Consider the following 25,116-nt stretch of genomic DNA (forward strand, 5'->3'; position numbering starts at 1 on the left):
ACGGAGGACCTGGATTTTATTGCCCTGAGTTTGGGCTCTCGGGCAGCTCATACAAATCCGTAACACCTGCTGGAGTTTATATTATTACTGGGCTTGATTCCAAACGATTTCAAATCAGCCCTTGTTTAGCAGTATGAAGAATTCAGGTAATTTACTTAAAAGTAGCAATTATGCAATATGAAAATTCTCCATTGCAAGAAAAAAGTCCACTGTGACTGTAACTATTATACATTGTATGATTCGATTATTATTACTGATGCAATAACATTTAATCGAGGAGGTGGAGCTAATTTATAAATATATATACAGTATATATGAATGTTTCTATATATACACACACATACACTGTAATTTAATCCATGTACAACAGTGCATCATATGCTATATAAACCCATAATATCTACACAGCATGAAAATGTAGTACTGAAGTAAAGTACAACTATCTCACATTTGTAATAATGTACAATAATTGAGTATGTACTAAGTTACATTCCACCCCTTGTGGTCTGTGATGAAGTGGATTTTCATGTAGGCTAGTATAGAATAAAAAAGGGTGCACGACAGAAATACATGATGAGCGGGTATTAAAGTGACCATTACTGGGCTAAAATAATACAAACACTGATATGTTCCTCTAAAATGTGAAACAGCATCAGTCTGTACATATTACAGACTGATTCAACAAGGTATGATGCTTCTGTACATTGGCAGAAGTAAGTCTGAAGGGAAATGAGGAATGAGGAACATGAATGAGTTGAACCAGTTAGCAAAACGAGCTTTAGAGAGATCTTATAGATCTACAAATCCCATTAAGCAAGTCTGGGTAAAGGGAATAGTTTGGAGTACAGCAGCAGGCCAACTGAAATAAGAGGGAGGTTTCTGTGCAATTTAACTGATAAAGTCAATGCAACATTGAGAATTATAGAGGTCACCGAACAGACGAAGACTGGGTCCTTCCTATTTAAATAGCAGTAGGAAGACATCCAACCGGTTCAATGTTAGGTTGGGGAGTATGCTATCATGGATTGCAATGAGGCGGAAAAAAGAAAGGCAACCTGTGCAAGAAGATTCTATATTTTTTATTAAACAAACGGGCACGAGGTAATCTCTGGTCCACGATCCGAAGCAGAGGGTGGAGGTAATGCACCTAATACGCTGGTTGCCAACCGTCTTGAAGAAGAAGAAGCTTTTACTCCGCCAATCGTAGGAAAGGAGGCGGGATTAAGCGCCCCTGCCTGGGAAGCGAAACTCAGGGCACCAATTTATCATCTTACACGACATTAGCAAACATGGGGGCATCAAGCTAACGAGGCTAACTGTCAACCAGAGAGCGGCACATTCGTTGTATGTGAAGGTTGTGACGTTGGTAAGTCGCAACAACACACCGCTGTTTGTCTCCGTAAATATCCAGCGTTAGTTGTCTGTACTTCACTGACTGTTGCCTCGCGTCTACAGTGGGGGGACATGTTGTGACTGAAAGTTTCCCTCCAGTTGCAGCAGCAATGTTGCCCTCAACCAGCACTTTGGTCAGGTCTGCTATCAAGCGGCTAGGTGAGCCCAGTCTGGTGTTGTTAGCTACGTGTTGGCTGTACTTAAATACAACTTTAAGATACTTGTTCTTTACTCGAGTATTACTATTTTAAGCTACATTATACTGCTACTCCACTAACTGCAAAATTATTGTCACATATCAGCCGACATATATGTTACATCTGTGCTAAAGTCGTCCAGTTGTGAAGTTCTACTCTGTAAAACATCCGTTGACTGCAGATGGAACTGCATGCAGCATTGTATCGGTGCCCAGTTGAAGAGTATTTGCTGTCTGTGTTGTGTTGCTGTCTGCAGGATGTGTCCGGTGCTCGTACAGAAACATATCTGTGAAACTAGGAGGTTTGAAACCAAAGACAGTTCCACCTCGGTACCTGGGCCAGCCCAGCCCGTTCACTCATCCACACCTCATCAAACATGGTAAATATTGTCAACAATGCTGGACCAGTACATTTACACTTTTCAGGGGAAACTTGGACCAGGCTCAATACTTAATTATTCATATATTTATTTAGGATTCATGCTCTCTAGTGGCAGGAGGAGTTTTTGTTGATCACTGACAACTACTGCAGTTTATACATTTCAGTTCATCCATTACTCTACACTGCATGTGGCATAAAGATACAATAGGAATACATCAAGCTGAGCTGTTGTTGAACACTGAAGCACCACATGTGTGATCTCTGCTCCTCAGGTGAGGTGTCCCCCGGCTTGAGCCGGACAGAATACGAGCTCCGCAGACACAGGCTGGCCTCGCTTATGGAGGCCCAGTCGGACAAGCTGGGACCCTCTGCGTCCTCCAGCACCCATGTGGCCATTGTGTTGTCCCATCCGACCCGCTACATGACCAATGACATCCCTTATCCCTTCCACCAGAACCAGGTGCATTTTCTGTTTTCTGTTTTATTTTTGACCTTTTATATTTTATGACATGAACTTCAGGTATAAAGGAGAGTTAACAGGAATACTGTTTGTAATTTTAGCAAGGCTTTTGTCAATTAACCTGCAGCCGAATGTTCTCCAGGATTTCCTCTACCTCAGCGGCATCCTCGAGCCCGACAGCGCCCTGGTTCTTTATGGGAAAGGACGACCAGACCAGGCCATCTTGTTCGTCCCCCGCAGAGACCCAGGGAGAGAGCTGTGGGACGGGCCCCGGTCAGGGAAGGATGGGGCGGCTGCTTTGACCGGCATAGAGAGAGTTCATAGCACAGAGGAACTGGGTGTTGTGCTCAAGAGCCTAAAAGGTGGGTGGACGGGAGTGTTCGTTAAGTCCCTCCCCTCTCAGTTACTGTTGCTACGCCTGTCTAGCTTTCTCTTCCAGCACTTTGTGTTGTCAGAAATATCAAAGTATCAAAACTGAATATATATATCACGATTTCAACACAAAAAACAAATTCTCTGCAGTATCGATACACAGGTTCCAGCTGCGCTTTCTGCTCTCTTCTTTCCGACAGTGTTTACTCACTCACTCATATTTATCTTTCAATTTATATCTAAAATATTCCTCCATCTTGTATCAATTTTTCCCAGTGGTATATTTTTTTAAAGAATTGTTTTGAAGTTAGAAATTCACATACATATGCAGCTTAGAATGATAACAGTGGCAGATTTACCACTCAGCATTCCCAGTATTTATTTTAAACAATTGGTCGTAAAATAGCCCGTTTCTCATTTCGAGGCCAATGACCGTGTTTTTTATCGATTACAATGGCGTCTGTAAAACTCTCAGTGGATTGAAACTTTCATATCTCGCTGACTTTTTATTGTTTCAGAATCAGAAAAGGTTCATTGTGAAGTACGTTTGCACATGCAAGCAATTTGGCTTGTTGATTGGTGCATAACAATAAACACACATAAGACATAATTAAAAAATATGAAAATTTACAGAAGAATAAACAAACAAACGGTGTGTAAGTATCTACATTGTGGCTACATACAATATATAGCTGATGCTAAAGCTACGTCCCAGGCAAAGCCTCGGCACCCTCACAGGGGCAGTATTGTCTGTGTGTTGCAGTGTAGAGTTGGTTTGGCCAGTATGTTTTTTTTTTTTACTCCGACAAAACACTTTGAAGGTTGCGAGTCTTAACAGAAATAACATATTTGGGCGAATTTGGCATTATTTTACACAATTTTTGTCTTGAGTTGCTGGAACGTTAACTCTCCTAAACTGTTAAGATAGTATTTTTACCTCATAACAAAGGGGAGGCCGGAGCCATGCTGCCGGCTTGTGCCGTCGACACGCTGCACCAATAATGCTACCAAAACTGGTTTACAATTATAAGGAATTTAATTCCACTGATGTAAGCACGATTACAGTTATACATTGGAGTGTACACTCCTATGACATATTAAAACAATACAACCCCATTTGGAAAAAAACTACCTCTGGTCTCAGGACACAGCCGTCCAGCCGATTCACAAACTAAAGAGGCAGAAAAAACGCTTCTCACCCACCCACATATTAATTCACGACTCCTCCCTTCCGTCTATCTCAATTTCTATTGGCTACCCACCCTCAGCTCAGCAAACGCCTGTCTTCACATCTGTCTCTCCTGAGCAGCTAACCCATTCAATGATTGTCAGTTACGTTTTAAACCCTTCTATAATAATCCTTCAAAATAAAAGTTATACTTCTGCACTTGGCAGAAGTTTCATGCTTCTGCATGTATGTTTATGCTTATGTTTATCTTAATTATGCATTCTCAAAACCCTTATGATTATGACTAACTATGAATTATTAATTATGAATTATTAAACACTTTTATTATATCTACTAACTACAGTTTTTTACTCAAATTTCTTACAATTCCCCCCTAACTCACAGTTCACTGTGAGTTAGCTACTCAAATGTAGTTAGTTATGCAAATGTCCCTGGAGACCTCCCCCCTACTCAATCCAGGGAAAGGCTCCCTATCTATCTAAACCGAGGCAAAGAATGCATGCACACAGATATCATTTCAAGTATTTCTGTTCAGTTCGTTTCAAGATAGAGTGCGTTGGAAGTCACTGCCTTCCACGTCTTGGGGCTGGCAGGATCAGGATACAGCCTGTAGGCTAGAGAACACATACTGAGAAGCCTTGACTGTTCTTTTACACGTGACAAAATTACATTTCTTAATCTTTTACACCCTAAAATCCCTTTATAACCCAATTAAACAAAAAAAATGTAATCTCCAAATACTCATCCAAAACAATCCGTCTATTTTCCAAACTTCCAACATCTCACTGGATGTTTTAGAAGTCCATCTGGGCCTTTATCAGGTCCTTCAGGATCTCCGAGAGGATGGTCAGGAACCGCTCGTGAAGTCCCTCTGGTGGCCTCATCTAGACTGTGGCCATCAGAAGCTCCAATTCGTCCTCATCCTCGTCACATAACTGGTTGCCTGGACTGGTGTCTGGCTCATCGGTGAAGCAACAAACCCCTGTAGAGGTCCACGGATGCAAGGGAACCCCCATCCACAGACAACTCGGAGGCTTATGATGACAGCACACAGAATAATTACGATTGCCAAAAATGTATGTTTTCACTGGCTAAGCATACTTCCCAACCAGTCGGTGAACGGATCAGTGACACCAGAGTTGTCTGCTAGCTCTTGGCTGAGTGCTGTCAGTCCCTCCAGCTCCCTGGTCACCGATCCATCAGGAGCTGTGTTATTTGGAATGAAAGTACAGCACGCAGACCCAAACATCTGGCACACGCCACTTTTCTCTGCTAAATCATCTCTAATGCCATTCTGTTCTGCAAGGTCATTAAACTAGTCTTCGCCAGCTGTGCATGCAGTCCTGATATGGCGTCACTGGTGAAGTTTACTAAACGCTGTTGGTTATAGTAAATGTAGTTGATCCAATCGACATTTTTATTAATCATCACCCTCTGAGAGAAAACAGATTCTAAATCTGCTGCTATTTGATTTCTGGCTTGAAAGTCATTAGACACCCCTGTTAGGATAGTATTTTTACCTCATAACAAAGGGGAGGCCGGAGCCATGCTGCCGGCTTGTGCCGTCGACACGCTGCATCAATAACGCTACCAAAACTGGTTTACAATTATAAGGAATTTAATTCCACTGATGAAAGCACGATTACAGTTATACATTGGAGTGTACACTCCTATGACATATTAAAACAATACAACCCCATTTGGAAAAAAACTACCTCTGGTCTCAGGACACAGCCGTCCAGCAGATTCACAAACTAAAGAGGCAGAAAAAACGCTTCTCACCCGCCCACATATTAATTCACGACTCCTCCCTTCCGTCTATCTCAATTTCTATTGGCTACCCACCCTCAGCTCAGCAAACGCCTGTCTTCACATCTGTCTCTCCTGAGCAGCTAACCCATTCAATGATTGTCAGTTATTGTTTAATCCCATCTATAATAATCCTTCAAAATGAAAGTTAAACTTTTGCAACTTGGCAGAAGTTTCATGCTTATGTTTATCTTAATTATGCATTCTCAAAACCCTTATGATTATGACTAACTATGAATTATTAATTATGAATTATTAGACACTTTTATTATATCTACTAACTACAGTTTTTTTTACTCAAATTTCTTACAATTCCCCCCTAACTCACAGTTCACTGTGAGTTAGCTACTCAAATGTAGTTAGTTATGCAAATGTCCCTGGAGACCTCCCCCCTACTCAATCCAGGGAAAGGCTCCCTATCTATCTAAACCGAGGCAAAGAATGCATGCACACAGATATCATTTCAAGTATTTCTGTTCAGTTCGTTTCAAGATAGAGTGCGTTGAAAGTCACTGCCTTCCACGTCTTGGGGCTGGCAGGATCAGGATACAGCCTGTAGGCTAGAGAACACATACTGAGAAGCCTTGACTGTTCTTTTACACGTGACAAAATTACATTTCTTAATCTTTTACACCCTAAAATCCCTTTATAACCCAATTAAACAAAAAAAATGTAATCTCCAAATACTCATCCAAAACAATCCGTCTATTTTCCAAACTTCCAACATCTCACTGGATGTTTTAGAAGTCCATCTGGGCCTTTATCAGGTCCTTCAGGATCTCCGAGAGGATGGTCAGGAACCGCTCGTGAAGTCCCTCTGGTGGCCTCATCTAGACTGTGGCCATCAGAAGCTCCAATTCGTCCTCATCCTCGTCACATAACTGGTTGCCTGGACTGGTGTCTGGCTCATCGGTGAAGCAACAAACCCCTGTAGAGGTCCACGGATGCAAGGGAACCCCCATCCACAGACAACTCGGAGGCTTATGATGACAGCACACAGAATAATTACGATTGCCAAAAATGTATGTTTTCACTGGCTAAGCATACTTCCCAACCAGTCGGTGAATGGATTCGTGACACCAGAGTTGTCTGCTAGCTCTTGGCTGAGTGCTGTCAGTCCCTCCAGAGCCCTGGTCACCGATCCATCAGGAGCTGTGTTATTTGGAATGAAAGTACAGCACGCAGACCCAAACATCTGGCACACGCCACTTTTCTCTGCTAAATCATCTCTAATGCCATTCTGTTCTGCAAGGTCATTAAACTAGTCTTCGCCAGCTGTGCATGCAGTCCTGATATGGCGTCACTGGTGAAGTTTACTAAACGCTGTTGGTTATAGTAAATGTAGTTGATCCAATCGACATTTTTATTAATCATCACCCTCTGAGAGAAAACAGATTCTAAATCTGCTGCTATTTGATTTCTGGCTTGAAAGTCATTAGACACCCCCCTTGGCAGTCTTATGACATCTTATGTACACTTGGTCATCAAAGGCCCCCTTCGGGCCACCGGCATCTCTTTTGGATCTTCTGTTAGCATGTGGGCGTGGAGAGATGAGTTCTCCATAAGTTGCATCAGTGACAGGCAAGATATGGAATGACAATATAAGTTGCACCAACGCACCTGTCCAATCTTTAGGCAGGATTGGATGTATGGTTCTTCCTCCACACCATCACCATAAATCAGCTCTAGGTGCTGTCTGTCTTAACACACTGTTATATAGATAGTTGCTAGCATTGTGACTGTTGCTACAATTTGCTTCAATAATACTGCCTACATTGGGCCCCATAGCTGTATCTGAGGCTATACAATCAAATGGACCCTCTGAAACCTTGAACAGAGGTGGGGTATTATATTCTACAGGTGGGTAATGCCAGTGCAGCCTCTGACAAGTGTGTTGGAGGGGCAAAGTGTCATCAGTAAACAGAGTTAAAATACAACTAATTCAGGACTTAGGAGTCTGAATCTTGAAGGAACTGGTGTTGCTAGGGGTCTAGATCCTAAACACACAATACAATCTGTACTACTGGCTTGAAGCCGTATATTGTACCCACCATAAATTCCCATCTGCCATTCCGGTTTCCACCCCTTACCTCATTCTCTGCGTCAGTCGTATGTCGAACCTGGTCTTTTTACAGGCTTAACAATAATCCTAATGAGCCCTTGTGGGGCAGGACTATCAGTAGCCTTTCCCTGTATTACGTAAAGTCCTCAGTCAGTCAATTTAGGTAAGTCTTAAGGATTACATCTACCCACCCCCTTTGTACACATCACAGGCATAATATGATAACAGCTTCCCATACTTATGTGTGGCAGGCCCACACTCGTCAGTTATGATGCACACGGTTTTGGTCATCCACCCGCAGGCGTGTTCATACTTGGGACTGGAAATTACTTCACAGAAGTCGAACTGGACCGTTGATGTTGTACCTTCTTTGAACATAAGAGTGAGAGTTACATTTTCATAGGTGAGTGTCGTCAGAGAAGCCTCTCTACGTGGTCTAAGATCGGTTTGATTAGCTACTGAGGCTAAATGTCGAATCCTGATGTAGTCATGCATGTGATCTGGTTCCTGTCTGTGGTTAATTCCACATACTAAGAGGGAAGCTACTGAACTCAGGAATAAAATAATTACAGACTTCCATAACCCACTGACCCTAGAGTCTCCTACAGGACGCCCTCGCTTAAACTGTGGGGAAAACATCATCTTCAGTACTGTCTAACCCCTCTTTTGAGGTGTCTTTGGCTTCAAATTTTCCTGTCTGATGTTCACTCCTGTCTCTGCGAGTGTCACACTCGTTACCTTCGCTGCTGCACAGTGAGTGAGGTGGTGTCAAGTAGCTCCATTTTACATTTCACCTTGGTTCACTCCACCTGCGTTTGTGGACTTTTATCCACACCAGACTGCCTGGTGACACATCAGCCTGCTTCCTTTCGTCAGCTGCTGCTTCTGCGTTTGTCACCTGAGAAAACAACACTCGGCTCATGTTAGTTAGAGCTCCCGTATATTTCTCAATTTCTAGAGTTAGCAAGTCTAGTTGTGGTTTATCATGACGTTATTAAATCTCAAAATTTGTAAGTAGCACCTTTACTGAAAACGATTCTAAATGTGGATCTACAAAAAATGTTTGACACCTTACCATAAATGTTTGACACCTTACCATATCCCCCTTCACCTCGATATCTCTGCTGTAAGGGATCACATGGCAATCATCTATGTATCTTGGCGATACAGTGAACCCCCCCATGGTCCTGGTGACAGCATGGGCATCTGTTGATGTCTCATGGGAGGAGGTCCAGCTGGACCTGGTCGTAGGTACTGCTGATGTTGTGGTGGGAACGGAGCATGTTGTGGTGCTGCATTGATCGGTCCTCCTGCTCTTTTATGAGGGCAATCTCTCACCCAATGACCTTCTCTCCCACATACGTAGCACACTCCTTTACTTACAAGACCCCCATGCCCCCCTTTATCGTTACCTCTCCCTCTGTTGGATGCACCACTTCTGCATCGTGGTGGGGGCTGATTGTACACCACTGTGGGGGCTGGTACTGCTGGATTTTGTTGCTGCTGGGCTTCTGCTGCTATCATCTGTTTCTTGGCCTGAACTTTTCTATTTAATTCTCTGTCGACCTCTGCTACTTGCAGTTTCAGCAGTCGCCGCTGCATTCTCTTTATATCCTCGTCTTCTTTACTTTCTGCTCGTCTTTCCTCTATCTGCTGTTGCAAATCTTTTCTGATGCATTCTACTTCTCTTACTTCACATTTTAGTCTTCCCACCAGTTCTCCTACTTCCCTTACTCCACATCTTAGTTTTCTTACCAGTTCTCCTGCTTCCTTCCTCTGCTTCTTTAATGTGAACATTATGCAGCCTAGGAGTATTCAAATGTGTGTATTAAATGTGCATGCTTGTCATCACATGAATCAAAGTCAACTCACCCTCTGTGTTGTATGGCGTGTGGCCGTTGACTCCAAAACTGGGATCCACTGCTCCACTTCCCAGATCTGGACCCACTCAGCCACGCACCTTGACTAAAACAAACACAGAACTGCCAAAAGTTCAGCAGTAAATGTTAGCATACGTCTGTAGTGTAAGAGAGGTCAACGATCTCTCAAATATGTTGCGCCGTCCGTGTCAAAATTGATTCTTAGGAACTGTGTAAATTAGTAAATGTACCAAAATTAGTCAATACTGGATATGTGAAGGAATCTCGAATCCAAAATTGAAGCTAGAATTCCGAAATCAAACTCAACATCTAAATCAGAATCACGATCACAATCCAGTTCCAAATCAGAATTCGAAAGGTTTAAAATTGGAAGTAAAATGAAATTAAAAAACAATGAATAATTAATCAATTAAATATTAAATTCAACTTTAAAATCAATAACTGTGTTCAAGATATTCAATCAGAAATACCAAGGCAAGTCAAACTGTTGAACTGCACTTACACTCTGGTCTGCACAAGAATGAATCACAATTAAGTTCAAGAATTGAAGAACAACTGAAACCATTAATCTTTGTTAAAATGCTGAATTAAAACCAAAGTCAACAACTAAAGTTATAATGCTTAATTAAAACTAAAGTCAGGATGTAAGCACAAAGGTCATAGACAATGCATTTCTAAGACTGTTTTGTGTAATTTATCTAGGAAGCCACTGGGTGGCATAAAACTATGCTGTGATTGTCTCTCTAAGTCACCAGATGTCAGCCTCTTTTAGTACTAATGTAATGACAGATTCAAAACACTAGGTTTAATATTATTATTATCATTAACTAGCAGTTACTCCTTCTTCTGTTTAATTGTTTTTAAATCTCCTTTTCTTTTGCCTTATGTTTTGATGCCTCCAATGGTTTTATGTGAAGCACCTTGAAATGTGCTATACAAATAAACTTGCCTTGCCGTCTGCGCCGAACCGGAAGTTGTTCTGCGCCAAACCGGAAGTTGTCATGAAACCGGCTTTTTTTACAGATATGCTATCCGCAATGCTAACGAAAAAACGGCACTTCTAATAAAGCGTACGCACACACAAGTATCACCAAAATCCCACACTTTAATTCCACTCATACGCCTTCTGTCTCCTCTCTCAATCCAGCCGTTATTTTATTTTATAAGCACTTATTTTACATACAGCGTACCGCAACGCCGGAGCTACACGTAGCTAGCGTTAGCTCCCCACAGCGCGGTCATGCAATATCAATCATTTTAAACGTATTTCCACGCTGCTAAAACACAGACTAGTCACACGTATTATTGGACTTATTTAGTCATTATTTCAAACGTATTTCCACGCTGCTAAAACACAGACTAGTCACACGTATTATCGGACTTATCGTCCGTTTTTTTTCCCTTAAACCTCCGTTAACAGGCTTTTAGCTTCTCCAGGCCCGGGTTCACTGTTACGTATATGAAACGCGAGTTATTCACTGCCAACGCCAAAACCACTCACCCAGTCCGCCTAGTACCGCCAAAAGTCTTTATTCTACGTCTTCCGAATCATCCACACGACCCTCTAATTATACATTCACAGCCAAAACAAGCGAGTGTGTCTTTCCTGAAGTCACAGCCTCAGAAGCTAACTCCCGCTAGCCTAGCTCTCTACGCAGCGTATGCTCAAAGCCCGAAAATTCTTGGGCCACACAACAAAGGATCGCACCCCTAAGTCGGAATGCCAAGATATTTCAGTCCGCCAAGTCACATACCTGCTTTTGAACAGTTGTCAGCACAAACCCAGCCATGCACCCCAGAGCCGGAGGATCTCAGAGCGGTGCTAAGCTAGTCCGCTCTAGCTAATCAACTGCTTGGTACCAATGTGATGATTTAATTACACAGCGCTGTCCGTCTTTAATTAATTCTTAGGATCCTTATACTCTTGACTAATCCCTTAAGTTCATCATACTTCAGACAGCAAATCGTACTTACCTCAGTGGAACATGGCCTCCCTCGTTGGAACGTACCCACCGGCAACGTAGCGTTAGCCGTTAGCAGCGCTTAGCCAAGCAGAGATTCCCCTAAGGTTCCTAGTAGCTAACTCACAGATTTCATGAAACGGCTCTGCCCACCGATATTGTGGGCCCAGGATTGTCTGCTTGACTAATGCCGCCGTCAGCACACACAGCGAGGCCGGCAAGACTGTCCCATCTGGGGTTCGCCAAATTTGTTAGGATAGTATTTTTACCTCATAACAAAGGGGAGGCCGGAGCCATGCTGCCGGCTTGTGCCGTCGACACGCTGCATCAATAACGCTACCAAAACTGGTTTACAATTATAAGGAATTTAATTCCACTGATGAAAGCACGATTACAGTTATACATTGGAGTGTACACTCCTATGACATATTAAAACAATACAACCCCATTTGGAAAAAAACTACCTCTGGTCTCAGGACACAGCCGTCCAGCAGATTCACAAACTAAAGAGGCAGAAAAAACGCTTCTCACCCGCCCACATATTAATTCACGACTCCTCCCTTCCGTCTATCTCAATTTCTATTGGCTACCCACCCTCAGCTCAGCAAACGCCTGTCTTCACATCTGTCTCTCCTGAGCAGCTAACCCATTCAATGATTGTCAGTTATTGTTTAATCCCATCTATAATAATCCTTCAAAATGAAAGTTAAACTTTTGCAACTTGGCAGAAGTTTCATGCTTATGTTTATCTTAATTATGCATTCTCAAAACCCTTATGATTATGACTAACTATGAATTATTAATTATGAATTATTAGACACTTTTATTATATCTACTAACTACAGTTTTTTTTACTCAAATTTCTTACACCCCCCTTGGCAGTCTTATGACATCTTATGTGCACTTGGTCATCAAAGGCCCCCTTCGGGCCACCGGCATCTCTTTTGGATCTTCTGTTAGCATGTGGGCGTGGAGAGATGAGTTCTCCATAAGTTGCATCAGTGACAGGCAAGATATAGAATGACAATATAAGTTGCACCAACGCACCTGTCCAATCTTTAGGCAGGATTGGATGTATGGTTCTTCCTCCACACCATCACCATAAATCAGCTCTAGGTGCTGTCTGTCTTAACACACTGTTATATAGATAGTCGCTAGCGTTGTGACTGTGCTACAATTTGCTTCAATAATACTGCCTACATTGGGCCCCATAGCTGTATCTGAGGCTATACAATCAAATGGACCCTCTGAAACCTTGAACAGAGGTGGGGTATTATATTCTACAGGTGGGTAATGCCAGTGCAGCCTCTGACAAGTGTGTTGGAGGGGCAAAGTGTCATCAGTAAACAGAGTTAAAATACAACTAATTCAGGACTTAGGAGTCTGAATCTTGAAGGAACTGGTGTTGCTAGGGGTCTAGATCCTAAACACACAATACAATCTGTACTACTGGCTTGAAGCCGTATATTGTACCCACCATACATTCCCATCTGCCATTCCAGTTTCCACCCCTTACCTCATCCTCTGCGTCAGTCGTATGTCGAACCTGGTCTTTTTACAGGCTTAACAATAATCCTAATGAGCCCTTGTGGGGCAGGACTATCAGTAGCCTTTCCCTGTATTACGTAAAGTCCTCAGTCAGTCAATTTAGGTAAGTCTTAAAGGATTACATCTACCCACCCCCTTTGTACACATCACAGGCATAATATGATAACAGCTTCCCATACTTTTGTGTGGCAGGCCCACACTCGTCAGTTATGATGCACACGGTTTTGGTCATCCACCCGCAGGCGTGTTCATACTTGGGACTGGAAACTTCTTCACAGAAGTCGAACTGGACCGTTGATGTTGTACCTTCTTTGAACATAAGAGTGAGAGTTACATTTTCATAGGTGAGTGTCGTCAGAGAAGCCTCTCTACGTGGTCTAAGATCGGTTTGATTAGCTACTGAGGCTAAATGTCGAATCCTGATGTAGTCATGCATGTGATCTGGTTCCTGTCTGTGGTTAATTCCACATACTAAGAGGGAAGCTACTGAAATCAGGAAGAAAGCAATTACAGACTTCCATAACCTACTGAAGCTAGAGTCTCCCAATGGAAGGCCTCGCTTAAACTGTGGGGGAAACGTCATTGTCAGTACTGTCTAAACCCTCTTTTGAGGTGTCTTTAACTTCAAATTTTCCTGTCTGATGTTCACTCCTGTCTCTGCGAGTGTCACACTCGTTACCTTCGCTGCTGCACAGTGAGTGAGGTTGCCAATACTACCTCCCATGGACCGGTCCACCTTGGTTCACTCCACCTGCGCTCATGGACTCTTATCCACACCAGACTGCCTGGTGACACATCAGCCTGCTTCCTTTCGTCAGCTGCTGCTTCTGCGTTTGTCACCTGAGAAAACAACACTCGGCTCATGTTAGTTAGAGCTCCCGTATATTTCTCAATTTCTAGAGTTAGCAAGTCTAGTTGTGGTTTATCATGACGTTATTAAATCTCATAATTTGTGAGTAGCACCTTTACTGAAAACGATTCTAAATGTGGATCTACAAAAAATGTTTGACACCTTACCATAAATGTTTGACACCTTACCATATCCCCCCTTCACCTCGATATCTCTGCTGTAAGGGATCACATGGCAACCATCTATGTATCTTGCCTATACAGTGAACCCCCCCCATGGTCCTGGTGACAGCATGGGCATCTGTTGATGTCTCACGGGAGGAGGTCCAGCTGGACCTGGTCGTAGGTGCTGCTGATGTTGTGGTGGGAACGGAGCATGTTGTGGTGCTGCACTGATCTGTCTTCCTCTCCTTTTATGTGGGCAATCTCTTACCCAATGACCCTCTCTCCCACATACGTAGCACTTCCCTCTACCTACAGGTCTTTCATAACCTCCTCTGTAGTTACCTCTCCCTCTGTTAGATGCTCGTGCACGTCCTCTGCCTCTATAATGTGGTGGAGGTTGGTAGTACACCACTGTGTGGGCTGGTACTGCTGGATTTGGTTGGTATGAGGTCGGGGGTGCAGCTGGATATTGGGGCTGTTGTGAGGCCTGAGCCTTGGCTACGGCCATCTGTTTCTTGGCCAGATGTTTTCTACTTATTTCTCTGTCAGCCGCCGCTATTTGAAGTTTCAGCAGCCGCCGCTGCATGCTCTTTATATCCTCGTCTTCTTTACTTTCTGCTCGTCTTTCCTCTATCTGCTGTTGCAAATCTTTTCTGATGCGTTCTACTTCTGTTACTTCACATTTTAGTCTTCTTACCATTTCTCCTACTTCCTTACTCTGCTTCTTTAATGTAAACATTATGCAGCCTAGGAGTATTCAAATGTGTGTATTAAATGTGCATGCTTGTCATCACATGAATCAAAGTCAACTCACCCTCTGTGCTGTATGGCGTGTGGCCGCTGACTCCAAAACTGGGATCCGCTGCTCCACTTCCCAGATCTGGACCCACTCAGCCACGCACCTTGACTAAAACAAACACAGAACTGCCAAAAGTTCAGCAGTAAATGTTAGCATACGTCTGTAGTGTAAGAGAGGTCAACGATCTCTCAAATATGTTGCGCCGTCCGTGTCAAAATTGATTCTTAGGAACTGTGTAAATTAGTAAATGTACCAAAATTAGTCAATACTGGATATGTGAAGGAATCTCGAATCCAAAATTGAAGCTAGAATTCCGAAATCAAACTCAACATCTAAATCAGAATCACGATCACAATCCAGTTCCAAATCAGAATTCGAAAGGTTTAAAATTGGAAGTAAAATGAAATTAAAAAACAATGAATAATTAATCAATTAAATATTAAATTCAACTTTAAAATCAATAACTGTGTTCAAGATATTCAATCAGAAATACCAAGGCAAGTCAAACTGTTGAACTGCACTTACACTCTGGTCTGCACAAGAATGAATCACAATTAAGTTCAAGAATTGAAGAACAACTGAAACCATTAATCTTTGTTAAAATGCTGAATTAAAACCAAAGTCAACAACTAAAGTTATAATGCTTAATTAAAACTAAAGTCAGGATGTAAGCACAAAGGTCATAGACAATGAATTTCTAAGACTGTTTTGTGTAATTTATCTAGGAAGCCACTGGGTGGCATAAAACTATGCTGTGATTGTCTCTCTAAGTCACCAGATGTCAGCCTCTTTTAGTACTAATGTAATGACAGATTCAAAACACTAGGTTTAATATTATTATTATCATTAACTAGCAGTTACTCCTTCTTCTGTTTAATTGTTTTTAAATCTCCTTTTCTTTTGCCTTATGTTTTGATGCCTCCAATGGTTTTATGTGAAGCACCTTGAAATGTGCTATACAAATAAACTTGCCTTGCCGTCTGCGCCGAACCGGAAGTTGTTCTGCGCCAAACCGGAAGTTGTCATGAAACCGGCTTTTTTTACAGATATGCTATCCGCAATGCTAACGAAAAAACGGCACTTCTAATAAAGCGTACGCACACACAAGTATCACCAAAATCCCACACTTTATTTTCACTCATACGCCTTCTGTCTCCTCTCTCAATCCAGCCGTTATTTTATTTTATAAGCACTTATTTTACATACAGCGTACCGCAACGCCGGAGCTACACGTAGCTAGCGTTAGCTCCCCACAGCGCGGTCATGCAATATCAATCATTTTAAACGTATTTCCACGCTGCTAAAACACAGACTAGTCACACGTATTATTGGACTTATTTAGTCATTATTTCAAACGTATTTCCACGCTGCTAAAACACAGACTAGTCACACGTATTATCGGACTTATCGTCCGGTTTTTTTCCCTTAAACCTCCGTTAACAGGCTTTTAGCTTCTCCAGACCCGGGTTCACTGTTACGTATATGAAACGCGAGTTATTCACTGCCAACGCCAAAACCACTCACCCAGTCCGCCTAGTACCGCCAAAAGTCTTTATTCTACGTCTTCCGAATCATCCACACGACCCTCTAATTATACATTCACAGCCAAAACAAGCGAGTGTGTCTTTCCTGAAGTCACAGCCTCAGAAGCTAACTCCCGCTAGCCTAGCTCTCTACGCAGCGTATGCTCAAAGCCCGAAAATTCTTGGGCCACACAACAAAGGATCGCACCCCTAAGTCGGAATGCCAAGATATTTCAGTCCGCCAAGTCACATACCTGCTTTAAAACAGTTGTCAGCACAAACCCAGCCATGCACCCCAGAGCCGGAGGATCTCAGAGCAGTGCTAAGCTAGTCCGCTCTAGCTAATCAACTGCTTGGTACCAATGTGATGATTTAATTACACAGCGCTGTCCGTCTTTAATTAATTCTTAGGATCCTTATACTCTTGACTAATCCCTTAAGTTCATCATACTTCAGACAGCAAATCGTACTTACCTCAGTGGAACATGGCCTCCCTCGTTGGAACGTACCCACCGGCAACGCAGCGCTAGCCGTTAGCAGCGCTTAGCCAAGCAGAGATTCCCCTAAGATCTAGAAACTAACTCACAGATTTCATGAAACGGCTCTGCTTACCGATATTGTGGGCCCAGGATTGTCTGCTTGACTAATGCCGCCGTCAGCACACACAGCGAGGCCGGCAAGACTGTCCCATCTGGGGTTCGCCAAATTTGTTAAGATAGTATTTTTACCTCATAACAAAGGGGAGGCCGGAGCCATGCTGCCGGCTTGTGCCGTCGACACGCTGCACCAATAATGCTACCAAAACTGGTTTACAATTATAAGGAATTTAATTCCACTGATGTAAGCACGATTACAGTTATACATTGGAGTGTACACTCCTATGACATATTAAAACAATACAACCCCATTTGGAAAAAAACTACCTCTGGTCTCAGGACACAGCCGTCCAGCCGATTCACAAACTAAAGAGGCAGAAAAAACGCTTCTCACCCACCCACATATTAATTCACGACTCCTCCCTTCCGTCTATCTCAATTTCTATTGGCTACCCACCCTCAGCTCAGCAAACGCCTGTCTTCACATCTGTCTCTCCTGAGCAGCTAACCCATTCAATGATTGTCAGTTACGTTTTAAACCCTTCTATAATAATCCTTCAAAATAAAAGTTATACTTCTGCACTTGGCAGAAGTTTCATGCTTCTGCATGTATGTTTATGCTTATGTTTATCTTAATTATGCATTCTCAAAACCCTTATGATTATGACTAACTATGAATTATTAATTATGAATTATTAAACACTTTTATTATATCTACTAACTACAGTTTTTTACTCAAATTTCTTACAAAACCAAACAAAGAACAGGACAGAATAGTAAGCACAGACTAAACTGATGTACTATCATCTTGCTCGGACGGTGGATTTTCCAGTTTGTTTCTAATGTAACCTGTAAACCCAGATATGTAATGCTGTTAGCTAACTTGTCCCTTGCCATAACATGAAGTTACTACTGTAGACGGTAAGCTAGTTACCCGGGCATGCAGACGTTAGAGCAGACAGACGCAGTGTTTAATCCGTTCCTCGCTCTTTTGCCCTTTTTTTTACCCTCCAACGGCTAATGCAGTGTGTGTTAAACAGCAAATGCTTCTTCATTTAGAGCTTGAACTGTATACTTTAAAAATAAAAACAGGAGCTGACATTTGACTGCTAACTACAATAATTGGGACCTTAACTTCACTGTTGCCATTTTCTGTCTCCTCCGATCCTCCTCCAGGCACTGTGCTGTGGTACGACGGCTCTCAGCCCGCCCACCCTCGGCTCCACCAGACTCACGTGGGTCCCGTGTTAGAGGCGGGGCCGATGCCGCACACTCTCAGGCCCCTCATACACTCTCTAAGGGCCCTCAAGAGCTCAGCAGAGGTGGCGCTCATGCAGGAAGCCGGTCACATCACAGCACAGGTTGGTGTTTAAATTACTGAAGCGTCAACTTCATCATGGTTTATAGTTTGTGGAAGGAAATGATCACAATCAATGCAAAATGTAGATATATTTCAATCATTGAATTACTTTCATTACTGATGTGAAACGATGCTTCTGATCTGAATCAACACTCTTGGTATTTTCATATTTGTGTTAGATTTATCTGCAAATCCAGAACAAAACATTTAGTAGAAATAGAGTTTTGTTTTGCTGTGTCTGTGTTCGGTTCCTACCAATCTATTTATTAATATTTCAAGACTGAACAGAAAGAAGAAAATGACCAATAAGTGTCACAAACGGAGCCACATGTCCTTGTATTGTTGTGTGACGGTGTCTCTCTACACTTGTTAAGATGGATTACAGTGCAGTCGCTCTAACTCAAGTCCTGTTCTTTCAGGCTTTTAGGAGGACGATGGCTCTGTCTCAGGGAGACGTGGATGAGGCTGTGCTCTTTGCTAAGGTAACAAAGAACATAATATCATTTAGCTGACATTTACAACAGCTACTGCCTCCTTAACTCATGTGGAATAGCTTAACTGTATTACCAAGATGTCAGTTTATCTAAATTATATATTTATTTAGATAATACGGGAGGCAAACCAATAATTTAGCTGCGTTGTCTTAGCTCTTATAGATGGATAGATATTCCAGTAAGTGTGAGATCAGCTTCTAGAGCTCAGGGATTATAAAGAGTGCACTTCCTGTGCTTTGGTTTTCATAACTCCAATTCAAAAAGCTGTTTTCACAGAAACTGGACAGTAAACATGACGCTCACAAGGCTTTTTAAAATGGATAAAATGTTGATCTTCCAGTTTGATTTTGAGAATCGTATCCATGGCGCCAACTTCCTGGCGTATCCCCCCGTTGTTGCCGGAGGGAATCGAGCCAATACTCTGCACTACATAAACAACAACCAGATAATCAAGGTAACGCACGGTGTTGAATGAGCTAATGGATCCGCTCTGTCCAATTCGGTGCAATGAACATCCACAGTGAGCATTCTGAGAAGTGGTTATGCACGTGAAGTCATGACTCATCGTACCCCCCCCTCTCCCCCCTCCATCAGGATGGTGAAATGGTTCTGCTTGACGGTGGTTGTGAATACTTTGGTTACGTCAGTGATGTCACTCGAACATGGCCAGTGAATGGAAAGTAAGTTTGACAAAATAATCTTAAGCAGTAAATTGTGCAACAAAAGTTATAGAATCTGTGCATTTGAATGTATAAACATCTTTTGCTGATTGAACGTAGATGTTTTCAGGAAATATTATGTCTTATTAGGTTTAAACATGATTTTTTTTTTGTTTCATCTCCAATATCTCTAGATTTTAGGGCCTTTTTTAAGTAGGGCGTTTTTGAGGATTATTCAAAATGGCCGACAATAACTCGTGTCTCATGCCAGATTCAGCCCGGCCCAGGCGGAGCTGTACGAGGCCGTGCTGGAGGTCCAGCGCTCCTGCTTGTCTCTGTGCTCCCCGGGCGTCAGTCTGGATCACATCTACAGCACCATGCTGGCTCTGTTGGGACGACAGCTCCGCCGGCTAGGCATCGTCCACGCCAGCACCAGTGATGCGGATGTACTGAAGGTAATAATGAGAGAAGTAGAAGTAGAATGGGCTCCAGCTGGTAGACGTTCCCCAGCTTTGGCCCGCGTGAGGAGCAATTCCATGAAAACAAATAAGCAGCTCTTGGCTTTTTGGGAAAAACAAAGCTGCTGCCAGGAACAACATTTCTCAAGATGAGCTGCAAATTATTGACTGTACAAGAAAGTTATGTTTCCCAGATCCAATTATTCAGCTGCTTCCTTAAGTTAAAAGGAACAAAGAGTCTTTGATAAATAACGAAGCCCGAGATCCTATTCCACTCTATTAACTTGTGTTTTTGCTTACAGTGTTTTATATTTCTATATCGCTGATGTCAATTATAATCTTGCCCTGCTGCTGGATATCAGTCGTCCTCACCAGAGGTTGGTCATGGCACCATCAGATTATCACCTCAGGGCATTGAATTCAAACATGTTTGGTTTATTTAGGTGCTCACTAGTGGTTTGTGGTCAGGAAATAGCAATAAGCTCCTTTTGGCCAATGTAAATGATGAAATGACCTCATTACAGCCTCCATGAAACACAGTACGCTCTGTAAACTTTGTATAACAGAGGAATCGATTATCATTACTTTCCTGCGTGGCTCTTTGCTGGGAAATAAAACAAGCGAGCCAAACCAAAATTGAATGTAAATTTACTCAAGTGGTTTCCCTTAAAAAAAATAAATAAATAAAAAGCCTTGTTGGCTTCTGCATTGGCTGGCTGATTGATGATGATGGTCCCCGTGAGAGACCTTCATACAAGCCGGGCTCATAGTTATCAGCCATCTTGCGTATATATTCTTTTGGCCACGCTAGCAGCATGGCTCTAGTTGGTCAGTTGGTCTACCACTTTGGTCAAATATTGGATGTGTTGGGCTTATTGCCATGATTGTACAGATACTGATGGTCCCCAGAGGATGAATCCTTCTGATCCTCTGCTGCCACGTCTACGGGTTCACTCACCCTGAAAAGTATCTTAACATCTACGAGATGGATTGGCACTAACGTTTGGACAGATATTCATGATCGTCTGATACATGTCCCCATCAGGATGAATTGTAATAACGTTGATGATCTGTTAACTTTTCATATCGTGTCCTTCCATTCCGTTCATGCTAAAACAATTCAATTCCCATCAGCCTCCCTCAACTGTACTTTGTATTTAGCGTGAATTAGCAAATGTTAACATGCTAACACTGTAAACTAAGATGGTGGACATGGAAATCTTTATATCTGTAAACATCAGCATGTTTAGCATTGCTGTAGACTCTTGACCATGTAGAGCTACCTGTGTGATACACTTGACCTCATCGCTCATAACAGATGCTAATGGAGAGGTTGACGTCGTTAAGTCAAGTCAAATGAAGACATATGAAGCTAGTAGTTATCTAGCATCGAACATCTGTTTGAACATCTGTTTGACCCATGAGGCATTCAAATGTTTTGAGCATGGTCAACAGCCTTGGAAGCAGTGCTTCTTAATAAGGCTTACGGAATAAACGGCGAATCCTACTTTCTGCATTTTTGCCAAAAAAAAAGAGCGGTGAGCTGTGGTTTCAACATTAGGGCCTACATTTGGAATTCAAAAATGTTTTATTTTAAACGCTAAAACGCTTTTTTGATACCAACATCACATTTATAATGCGTGCACTGATTTCATATGTGAAGGATTTTTATCAGAATTGCATGTTGGGATTTGTGTTCACCTTTAATTTACCGTAGTCGTTTAGATGCCCCTGGATACAGTTGAGTAGGTAGAAAGTGATCAGTTGAGGCTCATTCACCACAGTAAGCCGCAGTCAGTGGAACCTAAATTCCATGTCGTTAATGTTTGGCTGCTCTGGGATAACTGCAAACTTCTATACAGCTGCTTGACGCTTTAATTCTGCTTATCCCAGGCTGCACGACGGTACTGCCCCCACCACGTTGGGCATTACCTGGGCATGGACGTCCACGACACTCCTGATCTGTCCCGCTCGCAACCTCTGCAGCCAGGAATGGTCATCACTGTGGAACCAGGTATAGACTAACTAGCATTTTGAATACCCGTTCATACTCTTGTTTTCCCCCTCATGATGTGCAGCTGTGGCTAATCATGAGTCTGGGTGAGATCAGGTTTTTAAAAATCCAAACTGCATCCCTCCCAGTTACTGTGGTGGACATGTAACAGCCACTCATTACACATGATCTGTTCTGCATTCTCTTTCATGTTTCACATTGTTCCTGCTTTCATCACTTTCCCTCCTCCTGTTGTCGCAGGGTTGTACATCGGCGAGGACAATGACCAGGTGCCACAGCGTTTCCGCGGCCTGGGCGTCAGGATTGAGGACGATGTGGTGATTCGAGACGAGGGAAGCCCTCTGATTCTGTCCCGTGACGCACCAAAGACCATCGCTGACGTAGAGAAGGCCTGCGCCCAGAGATAGGGCAGGGAGAGACGGACACGTGAGCCACGACATCGATGGCAGGCTGAGTGCTGTGCTTTATCAACCCACATCATCAGGCTCGGGGCCCAGGTGCGTGAAAGGTGGGAGCACACTGCAGGACTCTGGTATATAGTCTCAGTAAGGCGAGATCATAGTTTGTTGTCTGACGAAATGTTCAAAGAAGCCAGGCTCATGTTTGTAGTTTCCAACAGTGAATGGCGGTGAAGAGCTCAACAGTAAAAGGTGGGTTTAGTTGTTTCAGGGGTTCCGGTGTAGCTTTGGAGCTGACGCACGAATACTACCTCGGTACCGACGTATTCCTCCACGACAATGTTTGCTACCGCACATTCACACGGAGACTAATCTTGATCGTATATATTACATACTTCTAGTGTTGTGATGGTGCGGTTGAAATCAAACGCTGAACCATAATAAAGTATATTTTCAGCTGAAGCCCCAGTGCTTAGATCCAACAACCATGCAAGCATTTTTGATTCTTAAAACCTATTTGCTCCACATGTTTTTCAGAATTACACCAGGATATGATTATTTATTTTGTTGCCCCTTTTTAAAAAAGTTTTTTCTCAAGCCAAAGTACAAACACTTGATTTGTTTCTTAAACAAATGCTCAAATGTTGAACATTCACTCACTGAGCTGCAGGAAGGACCAGAGCATGTCAAATGAACAGACCATATTAATACACACAAGTGATGAATAAAGATGAACCGGTCTGACACCGGTGCTCCTGACAAACCTGGAATGATTACACCAGAACGTGTGTGTGTGTGTGAGTGAGAGAATTTTGTATTTTAAGCAGAGAAAATTTGATATTTTTTTGTTTTGTGTATTAAAAAGATCTCTTTCTCTCATTTTCAATGCTAATGCATGCCTTTTTGCTGACAAAAAGAAACAAGTTAAAGAATGTAGGCTCGTAGCTGGAGTGTGGTTTGAAGTTTGAAGAAACAATGGGCGGGTGCACTACAGTGCTTTTGTACTGAACTCTGTAACATACCCCAGCACTTTGAGCACCAATAAACTAAACGGCAAAGTACCAAAAGGAGTTTGAAAAATTCAACCTTTAAAACAAAATGGAGTAACACTGTAACTCAGTGTTTAAGAATTTAGCCGACTCTACACAGAGGCAAGAAACTGTAGATTCCTGTGTTCTAACACCACAGCCCCTCAAAATGCTCCTTTCTGATTGGCTGGCATGCGTCCATAAAAATGATTTAGCAGGACTTCTCAAGCATTCTTCCGTACAACATTTTAACCACCCTTGTAAAACAGTGCACAGACTGCAGGTATCCAAAGCAGCAGGGCTTATTTCACACTACATTTCCAGTTAAACTTGTGTTAAGCTATACCGTTAAATGTTAGCATTGACTAAAATGACTCTAGTGGGAGTTCTAGAGGCTTGGGGCAGTTTCCTGCTCTGGCTTGTTGATAATCCAGCCATGGCTCTCACCAAATACAACTGTGTGCAACCATTTCCAGCAGACAAATTGACTGTACTGCTACCTGCTCAGCACAAAATGACTGACAGGCTAAAAGTAAACAAGTGACTTGTCAAACAAGTTAAGCATCTAGCATTCACGACTGATTTTAGAATGAATTATGGTCCCAGTGTGTTCGTCATTCCAGTGATCCGGCACAACACCAGGACCCTGGCCCGCCTAAATGCAACAGGGCCATAATTAATGTTATTAATTACACCCGTGTGCTGCTCTGAAAGTCACATAATTAGTTAAATGGAGATCACCTGTGTGCAGTCCAGTGGATCATAGTATGAATACACCCGGGTCTTTTAACGAGTCAGTATTGTGACAAAAACATTCACCTCCAAGCGACGCAACAAAAATTTGATAGATTGGATAGATTCAAGAACTTTTCTAAGTCCCTGAATATCTAAGAATAAACAGTATTTGCTGCCAAATATCTATTAAATACTGACTTGGAGGGTGTAAAAATGTATGCAAACAAGTGTGTGTGCATACTTTTTTAAAAGCTACTGTATGTAGTGTACTAAGTGTAAAAGGGGCTCTGAAGTCAAAGTGACAAAGATGGGTTATTTTCGTATGTGACTCGATTTGCCCTATTAGGTGGCAAGTCATACCTGCACTGTGTTATCAGACAACTGATTTATTCTTAGTTGCTTTGGCACAACACTCGAATGAAAATGACTTTCATAGGTGTGTGAAATTCTCAAATCCAAAGCTAGTTTTGTCATAACAGTGTGCATTTCTTCCTTTCACATGGAATACAAATGTTAAAGTAATCGTCAACTGACACGGCGATGCATTGAGTTAGTCTTACACTGATGTTGTAATGGTTTGCATTTTTCTCAAGAGGTGGACTCACCTGGTTTACAGTATGTGCAGAGTTTTGACACCGGAAAGCTGTTTTCACATTGATCTACTGAAGATGGGAAGTTTCTCTGTGCTCACCACTAACACCAGCTGCAAACGTGCACACGTGAACATGACTTTGTGATATCGCGACCAGCCTGGATGTCAATCGTTGGGTTGAAGCTGCACAACTGT

At 42.5% G+C, this 25,116-nt stretch overlaps 1 protein-coding gene across 2 annotated transcripts; it reads left to right on the top strand.

Annotated features, from left to right (window-relative positions):
• The first annotated feature begins 1,266 nt into the window (after positions 1-1,266).
• xpnpep3 (X-prolyl aminopeptidase 3, mitochondrial) lies at positions 1,267-23,436 on the top strand. Of its 2 annotated transcripts, none has more exons than XM_079281886.1 (12): positions 1,267-1,366; positions 1,456-1,551; positions 1,846-1,968; positions 2,243-2,430; positions 2,573-2,792; positions 18,360-18,544; positions 18,963-19,025; positions 19,378-19,491; positions 19,632-19,717; positions 19,968-20,151; positions 22,048-22,168; positions 22,409-23,436. In XM_079281886.1, the coding sequence occupies exons 2-12, from the start codon at positions 1,503-1,505 to the stop codon at positions 22,573-22,575; spliced, it is 1,500 nt and encodes a 499-aa protein (XP_079138012.1). In that variant the 5' UTR covers positions 1,267-1,366; positions 1,456-1,502; the 3' UTR covers positions 22,576-23,436. The 2 variants fall into 2 exon arrangements, with proteins under 2 accessions (XP_079138012.1, XP_079138013.1); XM_079281887.1 differs by having other exon boundaries at positions 1,274-1,366; positions 1,492-1,551.
• The last annotated feature ends 1,680 nt before the right edge of the window (positions 23,437-25,116 follow it).

This window comes from Melanostigma gelatinosum (genome assembly GCF_949748355.1).
Source record: "Melanostigma gelatinosum genome assembly, chromosome: 13".
In the NCBI taxonomy this organism is placed as follows: domain Eukaryota; kingdom Metazoa; phylum Chordata; class Actinopteri; order Perciformes; family Zoarcidae; genus Melanostigma; species Melanostigma gelatinosum.

Coding starts and splice junctions, on each gene's coding strand:
- xpnpep3 (XM_079281886.1), top strand. CDS start 1,503: ATGTTGCCCTCAACCAGCACTTTGGTCAGGTCTGCTATCAAGCGGCTA. Junction 1,969..2,242: donor TCCACACCTCATCAAACATG/GTAAATATTGTC, acceptor TCTGCTCCTCAG/GTGAGGTGTCCCCCGGCTTG. Junction 18,545..18,962: donor CCGGTCACATCACAGCACAG/GTTGGTGTTTAA, acceptor CTGTTCTTTCAG/GCTTTTAGGAGGACGATGGC.